The sequence below is a fragment of the Gymnodraco acuticeps genome, unplaced genomic scaffold, assembly GCF_902827175.1.
Source record: "Gymnodraco acuticeps unplaced genomic scaffold, fGymAcu1.1, whole genome shotgun sequence".
Taxonomy (NCBI): domain Eukaryota; kingdom Metazoa; phylum Chordata; class Actinopteri; order Perciformes; family Bathydraconidae; genus Gymnodraco; species Gymnodraco acuticeps.
The window spans coordinates 3,863,884-3,884,957 of NW_022992351.1; the positions used below are offsets into that span (position 1 = coordinate 3,863,884).

Here is a 21,074-nt window from a genome sequence, read left to right on the forward strand (position 1 = left end):
TTAAAAACAAAGCAAAAGGTATTGTGTAAACCATAAATATTGTGTGGTGAATGAAACAAAGAAACCAGTAAAAAAGGGAAATAAATGGACTATTTCGAACTGGAAACGTTGGTTCTGACTTTTATTCGGCAGCAAACAAGGTGTGCGTCAATTACACCCACCAAGCGGATCCTCAGAGGCTTAAAGCGTTGGTTTAGCCCAGGGGTGCCCAACCTTTTTTGAACCGAGAGCTACTTTTAAAGTTGCCAGTCTGCCGAGATCTACCAGACCAAATAGAGAGGCGTAGCCATTACTGACAGCCTACTACCAGGTAAATACACACTTCTACTTGTATAAAACTGACCTTCGTACGATTAATACTTCATAAAATAATGCCTTTATTTTACCTCTTTCTAATCTACACACATACAAGTATTTAACTGAAGTTACACAACAGTGTTGTTGATACAGAGTTGGTGTTTATTCACACGTCACGTGGGTAATGTTTTCAAGAAACATTGAACAGTGCTGCCACATGCTGCCACATGCCACAGGAAAAAAAGAAAATACTCTGAACCCTTTATTAGGCATTATATAAAAATAGTGTTGCTACAAAAGTATAAATTAGGCTTACTAATAAGACAACTCAGATCTGAAGCTACACAGGAATCTGCTGCAACAGTGCAATAAAAAAGACAAAATTAATAGACTACTCCACAACTTCGCAGTCTTTGAAAGACTTCATGTGTTTCCATAGCCGCGGGAAGTCATTTTGCTCAGGGGGTGCTGCCAAAAGTGGGGATGGAGCCGTTTACATTTAAAAAAAAAAGGCGGTGCCGGGCCCGGCTGTCAGCGATACGAGCCGCATACATTGTTTGTTAAAGGCGAGACACGGCAGGCAAAAACATCGTTTTTCATGCACTGGTCAATTTTGAGATGTTGTGCTATTTTGATTCCATAACATGTTTTCTTTCAGGCTTTTGGAAGGAAAACGTACAAAATACACATTTAAGTGTTAATTTTACTATAGTTGGTCTATTTGAATCTGTATATTTCTCCTAAATTCACCAAAAGTTAGCATTTCTAACGTAACATAAAGTACCGCGACCGCTGTTTGCACCATGTCATCGTTGGAAAAGCTCCGTCTCTCCTGCACAATGATCTCATCCGATCCAAATATGGTCATTTCCTTTGTATCAGCAACCAATCGTGAAAGCACAAAAGGGTCTTTTTTAAACCAAGAAACGAAATCTCATTGGCTCGTGTCAACTTCTGACAACGTGATTCGTTCAGATGCGTCACGTGATGTGCTAAAACACTTCCTGGTTAGCTTTCCGCTAGACATTTAAATCTGAAAATGGCAAAGGAACGGCGAAAAGACAGAGAAGACAACAACAATTGTCACTTGCACGAAGCAAGGTTATACAAAACACAAATGACCCCGAACATGAAATACCTTCTTGGAGTGCGTTGATGCGCAAGCTGTCATCCAAAGAACAGGAGGGTTTAGCTAGCGCCTCACTGCAATCTTTAAAGGTCATTTTCTCAAAATGAGTTTTTTCTCCTACTCTGAGTCCGAAATGTCCACTTCAGTTGCACTTACATACACCAAACCTTCCAGTTATATTCCTATCAATATTATGAAGGCTTTTACAGAAGGGTTTGTTCATATATCATTCATAGCCTGAATTATATAAGATTTTATACCTAGAAACATGGCGAAAATTGATATTATAGGGCTGTTGACAATATTTTCTGATTTATGGAGTGATAAAGAGAGATATCCAAAATCCCTTCTGTAAAAGCCTTAGATGCTAATATGACTACAAAATGAAACGAGAATTTTGAACCTGGCTTTATCCAAAGTTCAGATTTCGGTTCCTGAAATGTGTTAAAATATGCGCAAATGTAATGAGATAATGGATAATTTATATATATTACTCTAGTTGTAGAGGTGGTGGGCTGAGGAGTAGCTGGTGGTCCACTCCACTCTTTTTATTGGGTTGTTTGTTGGAGAAAAAAAAATCCAAAATCCTTTTTTGCGCCATTCTAGAAAGTTGTCACTCTGCAGTGTGTGTGTCGCGTCAATTACGTCACTCTCCCAAGACCTACGAACTAGATGACTCGGATTTTACTTATTTGGAAAATAAATTCAAGCCACCTGATATATACAAATATATACTATGACTATTATATGCTACTGTATACAGCTAATTTTATTTAAAGTAAAATCATAACTATTTTATGTAGTTTAATAATTTTTATTTAGGTGGTCACTCAGTTTTTCAAAAGTACACCACTCGCCAACAGGGAGTGCTGCAGCACCCCCAGCACCCCTACTTCCCGCGGCTATGTGTGTTTCTCAAGAACGTGACGGACACGATAAGATGCTCTGGTAGCAGCCTTGCTCTTGTTGTTGGGCCTGGTGGAAATGGACTACTGTGCATTTAGCTGTCCTTTCAGGCCCCTCCCCTTTACTGCGGTCAACTCAGCCGTCTCTCAAATTTGCTTGGTCAAATGAGCAGTTCTTCATTTTTGAGTGCGCGATTTATAGCGCCTTACGGTAATCGCTGAGAAGCGGCACCAACGCAAGAGTAAAAGAATGCATGTTTTTTATGCTTCATGCGATACAAATTATTTTTACCATGAGTTCTTAAAAAAACTAACACTGTTTGACTCAGTACAATAAAATGAAGTACTTTTACTGTCTTTTTTCTGGGTAATACTCTCAAATTCCCTTCCTGAGAACAAAATCATGCAACTTCTGCTATATTTGATGAGATAAAATGATTTTTAGCGATACATCCTTAATAAAAGTGATACTGTTGGACTCACTACTTGTTAGAGTACTACCACAAGTACAATCAAGTACTTTTACTGTGTACTTTTGAGTAATCCCCTGTCCCCTGTCAAACTGCCCTCCAGAGTACAATAATGCATGTTTTCTGCCCTCTTTGATGAGAGATAAAAGGATTTTTTGCAATAAGTTCTTAGTGAAATTGATACTGTTGAACTCAGTACTACTTGGACTAGTAGCACAAGTACAATCAAGTACTTTTACTGTGTACTTTTTGAGTAATCCCCTGTCAAACTCCCCTCCAGAGTACAATAATGCATGTTTTCTGCCATCTTTGATGAGAGATACAATTATTTTGTGCAATAAGTTCTTAATGTAATTGGTACTGTTGGATTCAGTACTACTTGGACTACTACCAAAAGTACAATCAAGTACTTTTACTGTGTACCTTTTGAGTAATCCTTTGTCAAACTCCACCCCTGACTACAATAATGCATGTTTTCTGCCATCTTTGATGAGAGATAAAATGATTTTGTGCAATAAGTTCTTAATGTAATTAGTACTGTTGGATTCAGTACTACTTGGACTACTACCAAAAGTACAATCAAGTACTTTTACTGTGTATTTTTGGAGTAATCCTTTGTCAAACTCCACCCCTGAGTACAATAATGCATGTTTTCTACCATCTTTGATGAGAGATAAAATGATTTTGTGCAATAAGTTCTTAATGTAATTGGTACTGTTGGATTCAGTGCTACTTGGACTACTACCAAAAGTACAATCAAGTACTTTTACTGTGTACTTTTTTGAGTAATCCTTTGTCAAACTCCACCCCTGAGTACAATAATGCATGTTTTCTGCCATCTTTGATGAGAGATAAAATGATTTTGTGCAATAAGTTCTTAATGTAATTGGTACTGTTGGATTCAGTACTACTTGGACTACTACCAAAAGTACAATCAAGTACTTTTACTGTGTACCTTTTGAGTAATCCTTTGTCAAACTCCACCCCTGAGTACAATAATGCATGTTTTCTGCCATCTTTGATGAGAGATAAAATGATTTTGTGCAATAAGTTCTTAATGTAATTGGTACTGTTGGATTCAGTACTACTTGGACTACTACCAAAAGTACAATCAAGTACTTTTACTGTGTACCTTTTGAGTAATCCTTTGTCAAACTCCACCCCTGAGTACAATAATGCATGTTTTCTGCCATCTTTGATGAGAGATAAAATGATTTTGTGCAATAAGTTCTTAATGTAATTGGTACTGTTGGATTCAGTACTACTTGGACTACTACCAAAAGTACAATCAAGTACTTTTACTGTGTACCTTTTGAGTAATCCTTTGTCAAACTCCACCCCTGACTACAATAATGCATGTTTTCTGCCATCTTTGATGAGAGATAAAATGATTTTGTGCAATAAGTTCTTAATGTAATTAGTACTGTTGGATTCAGTACTACTTGGACTACTACCAAAAGTACAATCAAGTACTTTTACTGTGTATTTTTGGAGTAATCCTTTGTCAAACTCCACCCCTGAGTACAATAATGCATGTTTTCTGCCATCTTTGATGAGAGATAAAATGATTTTGTGCAATAAGTTCTTAATGTAATTGGTACTGTTGGATTCAGTGCTACTTGGACTACTACCAAAAGTACAATCAAGTACTTTTACTGTGTACTTTTTTGAGTAATCCTTTGTCAAACTCCACCCCTGAGTACAATAATGCATGTTTTCTGCCATCTTTGATGAGAGATAAAATGATTTTGTGCAATAAGTTCTTAATGTAATTGGTACTGTTGGATTCAGTACTACTTGGACTACTACCAAAAGTACAATCAAGTACTTTTACTGTGTACCTTTTGAGTAATCCTTTGTCAAACTCCACCCCTGAGTACAATAATGCATGTTTTCTGCCATCTTTGATGAGAGATAAAATGATTTTGTGCAATAAGTTCTTAATGTAATTGGTACTGTTGGATTCAGTACTACTTGGACTACTACCAAAACTACTACGCTGCTTTTAATTGAACTATTCACATCTTAGACTGCACTGTAACTTTTATCCATGTATTTTTTCTTTTAATGTTTCTTTTATTAGCTTTTCTTTTTAATGACTGATTTTAAATGCCATTTTCTTAATGTCTTTCATTTTTTGTAAAGCACTTTGAATTGCCTTGTGTTGAAAAGTGCTATATAAATAAACTTGCCTTGCCTTGCCTAATAAATGCCACTACAATGTCCGAGCTGGATGAAGTTGTCACCAGTGCTGTTGTGGTATTCTCCAGCTCCCACAGTGACAGAAATGTTGGAAAAGATTTTGAAAATCTCCAAGGACTACTGACAAATTCAGTCAAACTTGGACGATTCAACCATTGTGGAAGACTGTGTGGTATGTAATAATTATGTGAATGTTGGAAGTTGTTTCATAGCTCAAAAATATCATTACAAATTATTTGTTTACCTTCAAGTACAACACAGCACAGAAAAGAGGACAGAGGCAGTGTGACCAGAAACAATGAAAAATATTAACATGGTTTACATATTTTTCTATTACCCCAAGCTCAATGCAATGCAACTAAAGTTATTTGTGGATTGTTTTTTCTAGAATGATATCGGACCTACGCCCTTCAAACAGCATTTTGAGGACTTAATAACCCAAACAGTTATTGAGAAATCTGGTGATGACAACATGTACTTCTGCCCGACTTTCATCCCTTCCTTGCTTAAGTACTTTCTGCCCCTGGCTGGTCTGTGGTCTGGCCTACTCTTGGGTAAGTTTTATTTTGCACGTCTTTCTATAGCTGCTTGTTAATGTAATGTAATATAAAATAATAAGGCATGTTTACTGTTTGGTTAGGTGACCTTGGATGCCATGGAACAGGGACCATTTATCAGAAACTTTCCCAGAAGTACAAAAATGCTGCAAAAAAACCCACACAGGTACAAAAACCTAAAGCTTTGATGTAATATTGAATTTCAATGCATTATTCTATAATCAATATTATAAACTGCAATGTAAACAGTATGTAATCCAAGTGATTGTTAACGATATAATTTGATGTACCGTAACTAATATGTTCAACCGCAGAATTACACAGAGGACAACAAAACTCAAGGGATAATGGAAAAAATCCAGTGGGACCTCAAAGAGATCCGTTTTCAATGGAGACGTCTGACCAGGCTGGACGATTTTGTACATACATACAAAGTCACCTTGAGCGCCCTGCTAAGGGAATATGGCGACTCTCTGAGGAGGGGGAAGAAGGTACAATTTGTTATTTATATATGGCTGTTATGTTATCACATTTGTCCCTAGTCATTAAGCATTGCTATCGATTATGTTAGGAAAATATCACTCGCCACTGGCTTGAGTTTCAATAATCAGGATACATGTATTTATTATCCTTGCAAGAATGGAAGTATTCATCACGTACAGAGCATTTGGTACAAATAGTTCACAGAGCAGTGTCCTTCACAAGCTTTATATATAAGAGACTTGTAGACAGACTTTTTACACCGTCACAAGATAGAGGAATACCGGTTCAAAGCAGTATACAATGTTTAGTTCATATTAGCTAAGGCTCACGACAGAAATGATCATGCTTGTCATATGTCTATCTCCATAGAGGCTGAATCATCATGTTAATCACATAGCTATCATATGCCTCAAACAGTCCTGATTCTCTTCTAGGTAATCACACATCCCGTTACGTACACAGCTACTTAGGGTCTTTGTCATCATGTGCTACTCTGATATTCAAAGAGTACATTCAGTATTTTCTCAACAGTTATTCTGCAGGTAATTTGGTCATTATTAACAGTTATATTAGGTGTGCTAATAATATCACAATAATATTGATACACCAATCAAAACTGTGATGCAACTATGCTGAATGTAGTTGGTTTCATAATTTTGATGAATAATAATTAATGAAATAATACATTTATTTCAGGCAAAGATAATGTTTGTTGTGAAAAGAAAACAACATTGAATAATGTGAAATGGCAGAATATGTAATGAAAGGTAATTTATGAGTGCATTTACCCTGTCAATATTCCTTATTAACTGCAGACCCATCGTGTGGACATGGAGCGATGGAAAAAAAGAAAGCAGAACAGGCGAGGAGTTTATGTGACACCCATAAACAAGCCTTTTGTTTTCAGACAGCACAAGAAGAATGTATGTATTTTTTGAGAGCAAACCATTGTTATCCTGTTTGTTGAAAATAACATAAATGTTATATTTGTGTTGTTAACACTTTGTTTTTATCAGCTCATGCAGAAGACAAAAACAGCAAAAGCTCCAGCTCCACTACAAAAACAAGCGCCAGGTGAAACGGAAGCACATATTCCATCACAGGTAATCCCATTTAGCATGGTTAAACAAAGCCAGGAAGCATTTGAAACACATACATCTAAACCAGCTTGGAATCTAAAGCTTAATGTTGCATTTTCTATTAGTATACTGTAGGTAATGATAGAAGAACTGAAGATTCAAATTGTGTGATGAAGTGATTAACTATGACATGCACTTAACAACACATATTGGACAATGTGAAAGGCAATGTTGATGTTTCGGCTTCTATACAGGATCCAAAAGACAAGGCAAGACAAGGTCAATCTTCATCCACATCAGACATGACGGAGCATGCTGAGGATGACGCACAGGGAGGTAAAGTGGATGCTTCATCAGAGGTAAGAAACTGTAAGGACACATTATCAGGGAGTTCATCAGAGGGACCAGATAAAAATAGTAAAATAATTGATTAACTAAAAAGTTAAAATGCAGATTTTAATGTTTAAGGAATGCTAAAGGAACGTTATAAAATAATACCTTTCAATTTACAATGTGTATCTCATGCTCTGTTAACAATCTAGCTTTGGCACATAAAAATGATATAGTATTTTTTTTGTGACCCCTAGCTTGTGGAAAAAAAAGGACACTGAGGTGGTGGTGTCTGTAGTCCCCACTCAAATAAGAGGCAACAGTTTTACCATCCGTCACTCTGACATGCGGACCCTTAGACCACACCAGTGGCTTACAGGCGAGGTATTTCATCCATATCATAGGACAGAACCAGTGCTCATACCAAGTCTCTTCACTACACATGAATCCAATATTCATGTAACGCTAGCTTCATGGCACACCACTGAAGTCTTGTTAGCACCCAAAGCCTAAAATGTATTAAACTGTTTTTAAAAGTGAATCTTAAAAGGCATCCACAGTTGAATATTTAACTTTTATTGTACACTAGAAGAAGTAGTCAATGTGGTAATTCACTGTTATAATTTTCTGTTTTTATCAACGAAACTTAACACCTGTCTACATTATTATTTAATATAATTGTATTTCTTATTAATGTCTGCTTGTCGACATTCTCTCCAGATCATCGAGTGTCTTTTCCATATACATGCACATAAATGTGAACTGGGGACGAGGATTTATATTCTCAACCATTACTCAGCTGGTGTGATCCTCTTTGGGAAAAGAGAAGAGGTCATGAAGCACACTTTGTCAAAGGTAACTTGTGTTTCTATTGAGGATAACTACAAAGGTTTTCATTATGTCTTTGTCTAAATATAAACATACTCTATCAAGCTATTTGACTCTACTGTATAAAGAAAACAAATACAGCCTGATGGGAAATGGAAGTTGTTTTGTTCGTATGTATTACAGATACACTTTGACAGCTATGGAGCCATTGTGTCCTTTGTACATGTGGACGGTGTACACTGGACATTTCTGGTTAGTAGTGTCTATATCATATAATTGTATATTTCTTGATCAGCTAAGTTTTTGGAGATGTTGTGTTTATTTCAAAAATATATATTTCTTTTTCTGTGTCCACAGTACATCAATGCTGAAGAAAGCACAGTGTATTTGGCAGATCCTGCACGCAACTCTGCAGAGCAGGCAGAGTCAGACAATGCTGCCAACAAATTCAGGTACTAACTGCATCCAATTTCACCTATTTTTCAAAAATATTTATTTCATTCTATTCCCTCATATATAATGTTTATATTTATTGTTATATTTATGTGGGAATAGATGGATCAGCTATATTGCCACAACCAGCCCTTTTGTTTTTTTATTGTATGTGCTACTACACCAGAACATATAATGTGTGAAAAATGTGTGCATGTTTGACTTTGGTCCATACCGATTATACCATAACACCCAATCCACTGAATAAACAACCTGTCCTTAGAGTGAACAATTGTCAATTCATTTTGACATCAGACTAGGTGTCTGCATGTTACATCTTAAAATATACATTTGGGAAACATGCATTAACATCACTTCAAATTGTGTTACTCGACTGCTGAGACACAGTGTGACAAGGATTTATGTTATTATGCGAGTATTGTATTTACACAGTATGCATTGTACATTAATAATATATCTTATCTCACGCAGTGATTACTTCAAAATGAGGAGGACCTGCTGCAGTAAGACAGACTGGGTAGACATAAAATGGAAGAGAGGAGTAATGAAACACCCAGTACAGCAGGATGGCAATAGCTGTGGGGTAGTTGTCTGCATGGTAAGTGGAATATTTATTTTCATATATGCTTTTTGCTAATATAACATTCATTCAGCTTTTAGGATTAAGTCTGTTTTACTGCCTTTCACAAAAACACATTTGGGGTAGTTGGATAGTTATTTTAAGAATATAACATGGTGTATCACTTTAAGATGGCAAAGGAGGTCATGGAAGTCTTTCCTAAAACACCAACAATGGCCTTTGGGACCACAAAAAAGGAGATGGCGCATCAAAGAAAAGTGTTGGCCATGGAAATACTGACAGCATCAGGTGCGTTCTACTTTTTCAAAATATCAATTCAATTGTGATATTGTTGTACTTGAGATGTAACATTAGCATTTTTTTTCATCAGTGTTTGACAAAGAAGTCAACTGTGCCATGTGTGCCGGCATAAAACCACCCGGCTCAATGCCACATCACACCCACACTGACTGGGTAAGGTTTAATGAATATTGAGACTTCAGATATTTCACAATTTAGATTTGTAGAAAAGCATTAAATGAAAGCAGAAACTAAATACAAACACTTGAGGGATGCAGTTGACCATTGCTCAAAGCTGTTATAAGCAGGGCTTTACTCTCATTTGTCTCCACTCCTTCTATTGCAGATTCAGTGTGACAGCTGTTTCCGGTGGTGCCACACACAGTGCCTGCATATGGACCAAAAGTCTCTTGAAGTTGGGGACTGGGTTTGCTCTCTGTGTGACAAATAATGTTTGTGCATGAACATGCGGTTGCTGTATGTCCTATATTAACAAAAAGGCACCAGCTGGGGACTGGGACTCCAGACTTTTCCAAAAAGCAGGGGATGTGGTTGCTGTGAAATAGTTTTCATTTATATGCTCAATTTGATATATTTAGAATATATATTTGAGATTTGTTTAACTAAGAAGTGACCGTTGAATAAATATTGCAAAACAAAGCCTATATCACATGGTAGCCAGTGTGAATTGTTTCCTACATTACAAGATTTCGATTTTCTATAGTACAAATCTGGGCCATTTGTTGTATAATTTCTCCAAACACATACAGTACAAATGCCTGTTTTGGAGTCTTCAAAAGGTGCAGTAGAAGGACTTTACATTTTGTTAAAGACAGGATAATATAAGGTGTTGTCATCATGGGGAATGAGCCTTGTACAGGGAAAGTTTGCTGGAGGCTGAAGACGTTGACTGGGACTGATGGATTGATGAGGCTGATGAGACTGAAGAATCTACAAGGAAAGAACTAGGGGCAGAGAAATAATATATTGTACATATATTAAAAGACATGCAGCGTCATAAGAGGCCAACAAGAGTGACAAGGGTGTGTCACTCTGCTGAAGGAAAGTTGTGAACAGCTATCCAGGCCAGTCTCTAAAGACTTTCCAAAGTGTAACAATGCTGTTGCTGGAGTACTGATCTAGTGGATCTAGTGTTCATATCATGTGTTTAACATATCCTGTTAAAATACTCTGTCCAACATAGTCAGTATTGTGAAGAACATTTTTCTAACGCTTATTATATATCAGAAACATGTTTATTACCAGGTAGGTTTACACGTACGAGGAATTTGACGTGGTAAAAAAAGAATACATTATTGTACTCTGGAAGGGAGTTCAATCATTTTATCTCTCATCAAAGATGGCAGAAAACATGCATTATTGTACTCAGGGGTGGAGTTTGACAAAGGATTACTCAAATGGTAAACAGTAAAAGTACTTGATTGTACTTTTAGTAGTAGTCCAAGTAGTACTGAATCCAACAGTACCAATTACATGAAGAACTTATTGCACAAAATCATTTTATCTCATCAAAGATGGCAGAAAACATGCATTATTGTACTCAGGACAGGAGTTTAAACGAGTATTACTCAAAAAGTACAAAGTAAAAGTACTTGATTGTACTTGTGCTACTAGTCCAAGTAGTACTGAATCCAACAGTATCAATTTCATTAAGAACTTATTGCACAAAATCATTTTATCTCTCATCAAAGATGGCAGAAAACATGCATTATTGTACTCAGGGGTGGAGTTTGACAAAGGATTACTCAAAATGTACACAGTAAAAGTACTTGATTGTACTTGTGCTACTAGTCCAAGTAGTACTGAATCCAACAGTACCAATTTCATTAAGAACTTATTGCACAAAATCATTTTATCTCAAATCAAAGATGGCAGAAAACATGCATTATTGTACTCTGGAGGGGAGTTTGACAGGGGATTACTCAAAAAGTACACCGTAAAAGTACTTGATTGTACTTTTGGTAGTAGTCCAAGTAGTACTGAATCCAACAGTACCAATTTCCTTAAGAACTTATTGCACACAATCCTTTTATCTCTCATCAAAGAGGGCAGAAAACATGCATTATTGTACTCAGGGGTGGAATTTGACAAAGGATTACTCAAAAAGTACACAGTAAAAGTACTTGATTGTACTTGTGCTACTAGTCCAAGTAGTACTGAATCCAACAGTACCAATTACATTAATAACTTATTGCAAAAAATCATTTTATCTCTCATCAAAGATAGCAGAATACATTCTTTTGTGTACTCAGGACAGGAGTTTAAACAAGTATTACTCAAAAAGTACACAGTAAAAGTGCTTGATTGTACTCGTGGTAGTAGTCCAAGTAGTACAGAATTCAGCATAACCGATTTTATTAAGAACTCATTGCAAAAAATTATTGTATCTCTCATCAAAGAGGGCAGAAAACATGCATTATTGTACTCTGGAGGGGAGTTTGACAGAGTATTACTCAAATAGTACACAGTAAAAGTACTTGATTGTATTTATGGTAGTAGTCTAACATGTACTGAGTCCAACAGTACCAATTTGATTAAGAACTTATGGCTAAAAATCATTTTAACCCTCATCAAATATCATTGATTGATTGATCAAATATAGCATAAGCACTTGTACTACCGTCAGCGCCACTTCTCGGCGATTACCGTAAAGACGCTATTAATCGCGCACTCAAAAATGAAGCGCTGCTCATTTGACCAAGCAAATGCGAGAGACGGCTGAGTTGACCGCAGTTCCCCTTTTGGGAGCGTAGGACAGAATTAGGAGGAAATTCCGTCTCGTAGCGTTTGTGCATTGTTTTGAAATGCCGCTCCTAAATTACCCTTCTTCGATAAAGCTACGCTCGCATTGCAGATGAGACAGATGGACTTTCAATTGGAATAAATACAAAAATAATCATCCTCCCACTCGGAGTTAAAATGATATATGTTTTGCTTCTGCCATAATTGCGGTCTTGTTTGTGTGCGGACTGTCACTCCTGTTGACACGGACAACGTTAGCGAATTAGTGCACTGCCCACTAGCCACGCCCCGACACATGTGGTCACGGCGGCCAATCACAAAGCTTTGATGCGTTCATGTGCATTATTCTGACACAGGAAGATTATGTTATAGGACATTAACGATAAAACAGAATATTGTTGTTCTATTTTTAGACACATCTCGCGATCGACTGGGAATCTCCCCGCGATCGACCGGTCGATCGCGATCGACCTGGTTGGGCACCCCTGGTTTAGCCTCTACAACTTCTCTTCTGTGATCCAGGTGGCTAAGCAATAAAGACGCTCATGAAGCTTTATCAATTTGATGATGACATAACTCCAAAATGACAGTTTTAGATCTCATAAATTGAACTAATTCAGTTGAAGGTGCACTGCAATAAAAGCACCAGATATTAACATTCAGCCCAGGGCAGCATTTCATATGTTGAGTGTATTGCATACAAAACTGAACCTGGGGGGCACTGTCCGCAACATGAAAACGATAACTAAAGCCTGGCTGTAAACCACTGCCACGCACTCTTATCTCCTGTCCAAAGGGCAGGCAGAATGCACTGCAGCAGTAATAACAAAGTGGGCTCGTATTATTGCTGTGAGAGAGTCCAATCTCAGCTATGGCGCAGACTGAGGAATGGGGAAAGCCTGTGGAGAGGAGAGGGGTGAGTTGTTCTGTCTGCTCTGTGACAGTATACAAATGTGGAGTAATCATGATGGATGATGTTTGTGTCGTAAAGAGTGGCTTCACATATTGCACTAATGTCCCCCCCAACAGAGATTAACTGCAGTCCTGGTGTTGGCAACACTCATATCTGGATTTGGCTCATCGTTCCAGTATGGTTACAATGTGGCTGTGGTCAACTCTCCTTCACCGGTAACAGAAGCAGAAACACACTAGCTTCACTCTAGCACAAAGTGTCTCTTATATCTCAATCTCGATCTTTGTTTATTTATATAGCACATTTAAAACCACCTCGATTGACCAAAGTGCTGTACAGGGAACACATATAGACAATAGGAGTAAAATAATAAAACAATAATTAAAAACAAGATAAAAAGCACAATAACTAGAGACATAAAAAAACATCCAAATATCCAAATGTTATGCTCAACTAGTATTAAAAAACCAGTGCAAAGAGATGAGTTTTTTGCTGAGATTTAAAAATATGATATATATTATTATATAATATCTTATATGATGATGTGTTGCTCTCTTCAGTTCATGCAGCAGTTCTATAATGCCACCTACATGGAGCGTTACGGCGCACCGATGGAGGGCACCCTCCTGACCCTGCTGTGGTCTCTCACTGTGTCCATGTACCCGCTGGGGGGCTTCTTCGGCTCGCTGATGGTGGCCCCTCTGGTCAACAAACTAGGGAGGTAATATGTCACATGTATCATGCAATGTCCAAATCTGTATGGGTGTTTGTTTAACTAACAGGACTTTTTTTTCCTGGAACAGGAAGGGCACCCTTCTCTTCAACAACATCTTCTCCATCGTCCCTGCTGTGATGATGGGAGTCAGCGAGATTGCCAAGAGCTATGAGATCATCATTGTGGCGAGGTTCATAGTGGGCATCTGTGCAGGTTAAACTTTTTGATAATCCAAATTTCCAAAAGTCATTTATATGTAGCCTATCTTGAAGAAATACTTTACCTCCAAAATGATAATTTGTATATGAACTACTCACCAAGTGTTACCTTTAATTTGCAAAGGAAACTTGTTGCCTCCATGGTAAAACATTTTTTGAAATCAGAGACAATACTTGCTGATTTAAAGTAAATGCAGGCCACATTTGACAGCAGCACAATTTTATCAAAACATCTGTTTCCAAGCTCTCCCCAACCTGTGCAGTATAATCCAAGTCTTATTCATCCAGTTGCATGCTCACTGCTTCCACGACACATGCATGTTGCAAACTTACAATTGTAACACTTTTGCATATAAAGCATAGACGCCTGAGACTTGTAAATGGATTATTTAATATTGCTTTGCTGTTGTTAATCACTGCCTCCATTAATTTATTTGTTCACCCTGGAGGCATGCAAGAAAAACAAAAGGATGAGCACTGAAAATGATCATTTTGGAGGTGAATTTTCCCTGCACGTTTTCTTTCCCTGTCTGCAGGCCTCTCATCCAACGTGGTGCCCATGTATATCGGAGAACTCGCTCCCAAAAACCTGAGAGGAGCCCTTGGCATCATACCTCAGCTCTTCATCACTATCGGCATCCTCAGCGCACAAGTGCTTGGCATCAGAAACATACTGGGCAACAGCACAGGTCAATTTTCCGCTTATATGTTGAAGCACATCCTTAACAGCTGGTTGTTGGAGACTCAGGAGAGATTTGAATGTATCTGTTTATTGGTAAAATATGGTTTGGTCTTTATCTGGTTCTGTCTTAGAAGTACTGCTTAAGGCAGCGTTTGTCATGGAAATATCTCTTAAATACACTTAATGGCTTTGGAGTAAACAAGTTACTCTACTCTGAAATGCATTTAATTTTGTTTTCCCTTGTCATGCGTCTGGGTTTGTTGTATCCTAACTATGTTAGACCAATGTTTGAACTGCTAAAATGTTATGTTTTGGCAACATGTTGTAGTTAGGGTTAGATTAGGTTAGTTTTTAGGGTATTTAACTCGTCTAAGGTATTTTTTAGCTTGTAAATGTGTCTGTATAATGCATGAACTCTCTTCATTACTAAATGTGTTGTTCAGATATATTGTAAAAACGTTCTGTTCAATGGCTGGGCCACTATTGCCAAGCTTCGGATTGCTTATCAAGGTGCATTTTGATTGTACTTGTATTTTGAACTGTTTGTGAATAAATAGAATTTTCTCTGTTCCCTATGTATCCAGGATGGACCCTCATGCTGGGTTTGACCAGTATCCCCGCCCTGGTGGAGCTCCTGCTGCTGCCCTTCTTCCCAGAGAGCCCCAGGTACATGCTGATCCAGAGAGGAGACGAGAAGACGGCTCTGAGAGCTCTGCAGCGTCTGCGCGGTAAAGAGGACGTGGATGCAGAGCTGTCAGAGATGCGTCTGGAGGACCAATCAGAGAAGGCCGAGGGCCGCCTGTCCGTGCTCAGCCTGCTATCCCAGCGCTCGCTCCGCTGGCAGCTCATCTCCATCGTCGTCATGAACATGGGCCAGCAGCTGTCGGGGGTTAACGCGGTGAGCAATGGCCCTGGTTCCTGACTCACTGATGCACACACTTACTCTGATCAGATATAATGAATCACTTACACAACACTTTCTTCTGTTTTCAATTACAGTAATGTTGCATCCTCCTTCTTATGTTTTAAACTCTGTTATCCAACTCTTGCCTAATTATTTACCTATAATGCATTTGGTAGCTTTGAGTATATGCATCAACATACTTATGATGCATTATAGATTATAATGAAAGTGAATAATTACAGATAGGCCCTCTATGCTTATAGATCATGGATCCTAATATTCGCTCATACACTGTAAGGATCATAGTTATTATCAGTTTCATAATATAATGCAATATTATTACGGTTAAATGTCAATTTGATTCAACAGGTTATGACAGACAGTAAAATGTGAATTCTGAATGATGGACATCTACATTTCCCTAATGTAACGTTTCCCTAACTTTAAACCAATGCTGTAAACACTTAAGTGATTTAAATCTCAGCATCTAATGATATTTCTTTCACTTAAAGCAAACAATCGCCACTTACAGTGACTTATGACCAACTTGTTATGTAGGCTACTAAATCCGTCTGTAACTCAGGAATTTCATTACTTCACCTAAAGGATCCCATGACGACTTATAATGGATAATCCTATTAAAATGTAATATAAATGCATTAAAATGTGTTTAAATCATTACAATGGGACCTATTGTAAGCTGTGATGATTACAAAAAATATGAGCAATTATGATACTGGATCGTATAAGTCATTATAAAATACTTGACTTGTTTATAATGATTATTTTATAAACATTTTGGACATTTATGAGTGTTTATAACTATACATATGCTATGAGTATGTTTATAATGCATTATTTAAATGACATTATATAAAGTGTTACATGCATTTCTCCCTCCCTCCTCAGATCTACTATTATGCAGACAGCATATATGCCAGTGCAGGTGTAAAGCAGGACGTCATCCAGTACGTCACCGTGGGAACAGGTGCAGTGAATGTCTTCATGACCATCGCTGCTGTAGGTACCCTGTGATATCTGTCGTTTGATCTTATCAGAGTAGATGATTATAGTTATGAACAGGGAATTTGTCTCACCAGGTCTTCATCGTGGAGGCCGTGGGGCGACGGGTGCTCCTCCTCTGTGGCTTTGGGATCTGCTGTGTGGCCTGTGTGCTGCTCACTGTCGCTCTCAACTTCCAGGTATCATCATGGATGTACAGTTTAAAGTGAACCATCAGAAAGCTTCAGTGTCTCACAGCCTCAACATGTAACTCTGCTGCCCTCTAGTGGTTCACCATACACATATATAATCAGCAGAGTTTCTCTATAGAGGACCTTGAGGTCAGGAGACATGTGAATCATAGGAGATTTTTAGAAGAGGTTAATTTGGGATTCTTGAAAAAGATTAAAACTGTTTTTAAAAATCTGACAGAAGAGGACACGTTGAAGACTTGAGCACACGCCGCTATATTTACAGAGCAACCCCCGCCCGCTAAATAGCCTTGTTCTGCATTGGAAAGTACACAGTTAAAACAGAAGAGTTAAGAAGAAAGAAAAAAAACGATGATTGTTAAAATAAAAAACAAAATATAGACAGAGAATACAAATAAGTCACTTAATGTAAGTCAGTAGTCGTCTGTTTACTTATTCATGGACAAACTGAGGTAAAGAGCAACTGTAGTGGTTTATTTATTGAACCATCTCATTTCTCTTCAATAGCTTCCATATCATGTGACCAATTGACTCGAGATCAATGCATGACTACACTAGACGGGTAGGACACATCTCTTTTTATTGGATTTTAATGCACCTTCTTTTTTGAGACAAACAAATGATTTGTTTTTCAAAAGCTTCCATATCATGTGGCACAGTGACTCAAAATCCATACCAGATATTATTAGTATAGTGGACAAATAAGACACACCTATTTTTATTGGATTTAAGTCCACCATCTATGTTTCAAACTCAGTGGTGGTGCAATAGGCTCGAGTAATTGATTTTGTTCAAATGTATGAAGTGCATTTCGAACAACTTAAAAAAAAGAAAATCAGCAGTTTAGCCTCGTGGTCCAGAGGGCCGGAATTCAAAGCCAACACAGCAGGATGTGCGTCACTGTGCTACGATGATCACTGCACTGGTGTATCATTTTAATATATTACCCTTTTGGTTGTTGGTCTGGAAGATAAATGTGCTGACTTGACATGTTTATTTGCTGGGGTCATGAGAACTTTAAGGACATAAAAACAGTCACCCACCAGTGAAGTATGAGGAAACACAGGCCATCAGACAACCACAAAGCCAGCGGTGTGATCTCACCTGGATTAAAAATCAGACAGGCCTCACTTTCAGCTGTCTGTTTAAATCTTCCCACACAATGCAGCCATTAGCAGGATTTTGTTACACATATGTTCCTGTTTAAAAGCATCATGATATCCTGTTAATAATAACTGCAGCTGCTGCTTTGTGTTGACAGGAGAGCGTGACGTGGATGTCTTACGGCAGCATCGCCTGTGTCATTATCTACGTTATAGGACACGCCATAGGACCCAGTGAGTCTGACCTGGCGATGGTTATTTACACACCCCCTGATTATAACAGTTGTCCATTAGCTGAAGTGTTGTTTGGATGTGCTCAGACATGTAATGATACAGGTTGCAAATCGGCACTCAGGCATGATCTCCCCACGCTGTGACCCTGAAGAGTGATGACGTGTCTCGAGTGTTTGTGTTGTGGTTAACCACATCTGTTCCCTCCAGGTCCCATTCCTACTGTGGTGACCACCGAGATGTTCCGGCAGTCGGCCCGGCCCGCTGCCTTCATGGTCGCAGGCTCCGTCCACTGGCTCTCCAACTTCACTGTTGGCCTCGTGTTCCCCTTCCTTGAGGTCAGTTACACAATGTGTCCTGCGTTGGGGGGAAGGAAGTTTGTTGTTTTGAAATGTAATTAGTTACAGATGTTATAGGTGTAAACAAAAAGGCATTCCAGGTCACTTCCTGACAGTGATATGATCATTGATACACTACTTTACTGAATATTGGAATGAAGGGCTGTCTGGATTGGCAGACACACTTGTAATACCTCCCAACAAAATAAACACTGTTAGCATTGAGTGGATGAAATGCTACGTTTCAAGCCCCAAACTCACAATATGAAACAATATCATTGTTATAATAGAATTGACACAACAGTCAAACATGAAACAAACATCTGAAACAATACACCATTTAAAAATATATACAACAGTTCAACATTTTGGGGAATACAAACGAAGATCAATCCACTGTTACTGGACTGCACTGACCCTTAAATCCAGTGAAGCTGCTCAGTGGCCAGTGGGCAGATACCTGAATAAATAAAGGTTAAAACTAAAAACATGAAAGCATTGTTGAAACAGTCTTGTATTTACCCTGAGGTTGCCAGTAGGTACACTGATCCTGGACACAAAATAGTATTGTCCATAATCGCTAATTGTCATTTTAACATTGTAATCTATTTGTTGTACATATTAAACAAACAAGATATAATAAAACATGTTAACTGCTTACATTCATGATGCAGGAAGGCCAATTGTATTGCCTTTGTTACCAGACTAGCTATTTTCCCTGTCTTTATGCTATGCTAAGCTAAGCTACTTGTCTATTGGCTGTAGCTTAATGTTTAAAGGAGACAGATACAAGAGTTTTACTGACATAATGTAATGTCTGAGTATTAAGAGGATCCAGTGAAAAGTGGAAAAATAAAACGTTTTTGTAGAGAACAGAAGGTTTGGTTTGTACAATCTGGAAATGAGTACTCAATTTTAAATGTATCTGAAAAAGCAACAGTATTTTAAGAATCCATATGATCAGAAATGTCTCCTCTGTAAACACATTACAAAAGATTGATGTTTACTAGTTCCAGTCCCACTCCACTCAACAATATGTTTTGGTTATTGTAACTTCACTTGAATGTTTGAGCTTCACTGTGCATAATGATTTATGTGCGGAGTTTGACGCTAAAAGCTTTTTTCACATCTATCTGTTAAAGAAGAAATGTTTCTACGGAAGTAGCATTAGTCACTCTTATTTCAGGGCACTTTCAATTGTCATTGTGTGTTTTCCAATAAACTGAGTTGTGTAATTTTAAGAGATAAACACCACCATTATGAATGTCTCATGTTTCACCACAAGACTTCATCTGCAAACCACAATGCAAACAGTGGAGGATTTGTTAGAGAAACAGAAACCAGAGAAAGTGCAGTCCAACCAAATGAGCGTGCAAGGCGCACTTTACCGCACCTTGGATGCTGTTTATGTCCAACCAACTGTTTGTGTCTAAGATATTCACAACGTTTCATCGTGTGGACACACTGATCACATTTCCTCTCTCTTTCTCCAGAGAGGTCTGGGCTCATACAGCTTTATAATTTTTGCCTTCATCTGCCTGGTCACGCTGATCTACATCTGGCTTGTGGTCCCAGAGACAAAGAACAAGACCTTCCTGGAGAACTGCCAAATGTTTGCCAAGAGGAACAAAGTGGAGATCAAACTAGGCGATGGGGATCTGCCTCTGACAGAGGGTAAAGAAAGTCTGGAGGATGCAGCAAGGGTCACAACATTCTGAAGATAAATGAGACCATTCAGGGGAGAGGAAGTCTACACCCTGGGGAGGATTCAAAAGGAATGGATACGTCTTAATTTAACGTCTGTTCTATTTCACAAGGGATCTTCACATAATCTCTTTGTTTATAGTTTTTCCATGGCTGTTGTGGCTTATACATTTTTTTTTACAGAACATTCAGATCTTAAGGACAAACAAGATAATGAAGAGGCAAAAAGGTTTATTTATGACCTCCACCCTCTGTTTTATAGCCACTATTATGCATTCCTGGTGGCCATGCAGAAAACGCCTGAATAAAATAAAGTGTCCTTTATGTTGAGCAATCGTATTTTTAACAATAGGATGTTTTACAGTGGATTTATAACTATATTATAACTAAATTATATTGATGTTAAGCTTATTCTAAATATAAAGACAGGCTATATTGAATACATTGGGTGTACTCGCATAACGTGAGTGCCTTCCATCTATTATCCTATATGATTTTGTATTCTTACCTTAGGTGTGATTGATTTGAAGTTTTTTCAAGGTTTTTGGAATGAATCATGCATTAAAATACACCTGCTGTTTTTCTTTGTATAAGTAATTCATCAATGCTACAAGTTATACTAAGATCCTTGTGTAATTCAATTGCTAAAAATATAGTAGAACTTGATAACATGCAGCCTTTTAAAGGTGTGAATGTG

At 37.9% G+C, this 21,074-nt stretch overlaps 2 protein-coding genes across 5 annotated transcripts; both read left to right on the plus strand.

The window, feature by feature from the left end:
- The first annotated feature begins 250 nt into the window (after window positions 1–250).
- On the plus strand, window positions 251–20,957 carry slc2a1a (solute carrier family 2 member 1a). 3 transcript variants are annotated; one of them, XM_034209392.1, is made up of 12 exons: window positions 251–310; window positions 13,152–13,271; window positions 13,385–13,483; window positions 13,829–13,989; window positions 14,072–14,196; window positions 14,738–14,890; window positions 15,468–15,781; window positions 16,697–16,807; window positions 16,888–16,989; window positions 18,263–18,338; window positions 18,546–18,673; window positions 20,167–20,957. In XM_034209392.1, exons 2-12 carry the CDS (start codon window positions 13,227–13,229, stop codon window positions 20,389–20,391), a joined length of 1,539 nt encoding a protein of 512 aa, XP_034065283.1. In that variant the 5' UTR covers window positions 251–310; window positions 13,152–13,226; the 3' UTR covers window positions 20,392–20,957. The 3 variants fall into 3 exon arrangements, with proteins under 3 accessions (XP_034065283.1, XP_034065284.1, XP_034065285.1); XM_034209393.1 differs by lacking the exon at window positions 251–310 and having other exon boundaries at window positions 13,143–13,271; XM_034209394.1 differs by lacking the exons at window positions 251–310; window positions 13,152–13,271; window positions 13,385–13,483 and having other exon boundaries at window positions 14,076–14,196.
- Window positions 4,939–10,260, plus strand: LOC117541988. 2 transcript variants are annotated; one of them, XM_034209395.1, is made up of 15 exons: window positions 4,939–5,175; window positions 5,392–5,557; window positions 5,644–5,726; window positions 5,875–6,051; window positions 6,859–6,966; window positions 7,060–7,146; window positions 7,377–7,481; window positions 7,710–7,836; window positions 8,173–8,307; window positions 8,464–8,532; window positions 8,638–8,732; window positions 9,205–9,331; window positions 9,484–9,601; window positions 9,684–9,766; window positions 9,939–10,260. In XM_034209395.1, exons 7-15 carry the CDS (start codon window positions 7,435–7,437, stop codon window positions 10,041–10,043), a joined length of 906 nt encoding a protein of 301 aa, XP_034065286.1. In that variant the 5' UTR covers window positions 4,939–5,175; window positions 5,392–5,557; window positions 5,644–5,726; window positions 5,875–6,051; window positions 6,859–6,966; window positions 7,060–7,146; window positions 7,377–7,434; the 3' UTR covers window positions 10,044–10,260. The 2 variants fall into 2 exon arrangements, with proteins under 2 accessions (XP_034065286.1, XP_034065288.1); XM_034209397.1 differs by having other exon boundaries at window positions 4,939–5,557.
- Window positions 20,958–21,074: the final 117 nt, after the last annotated feature.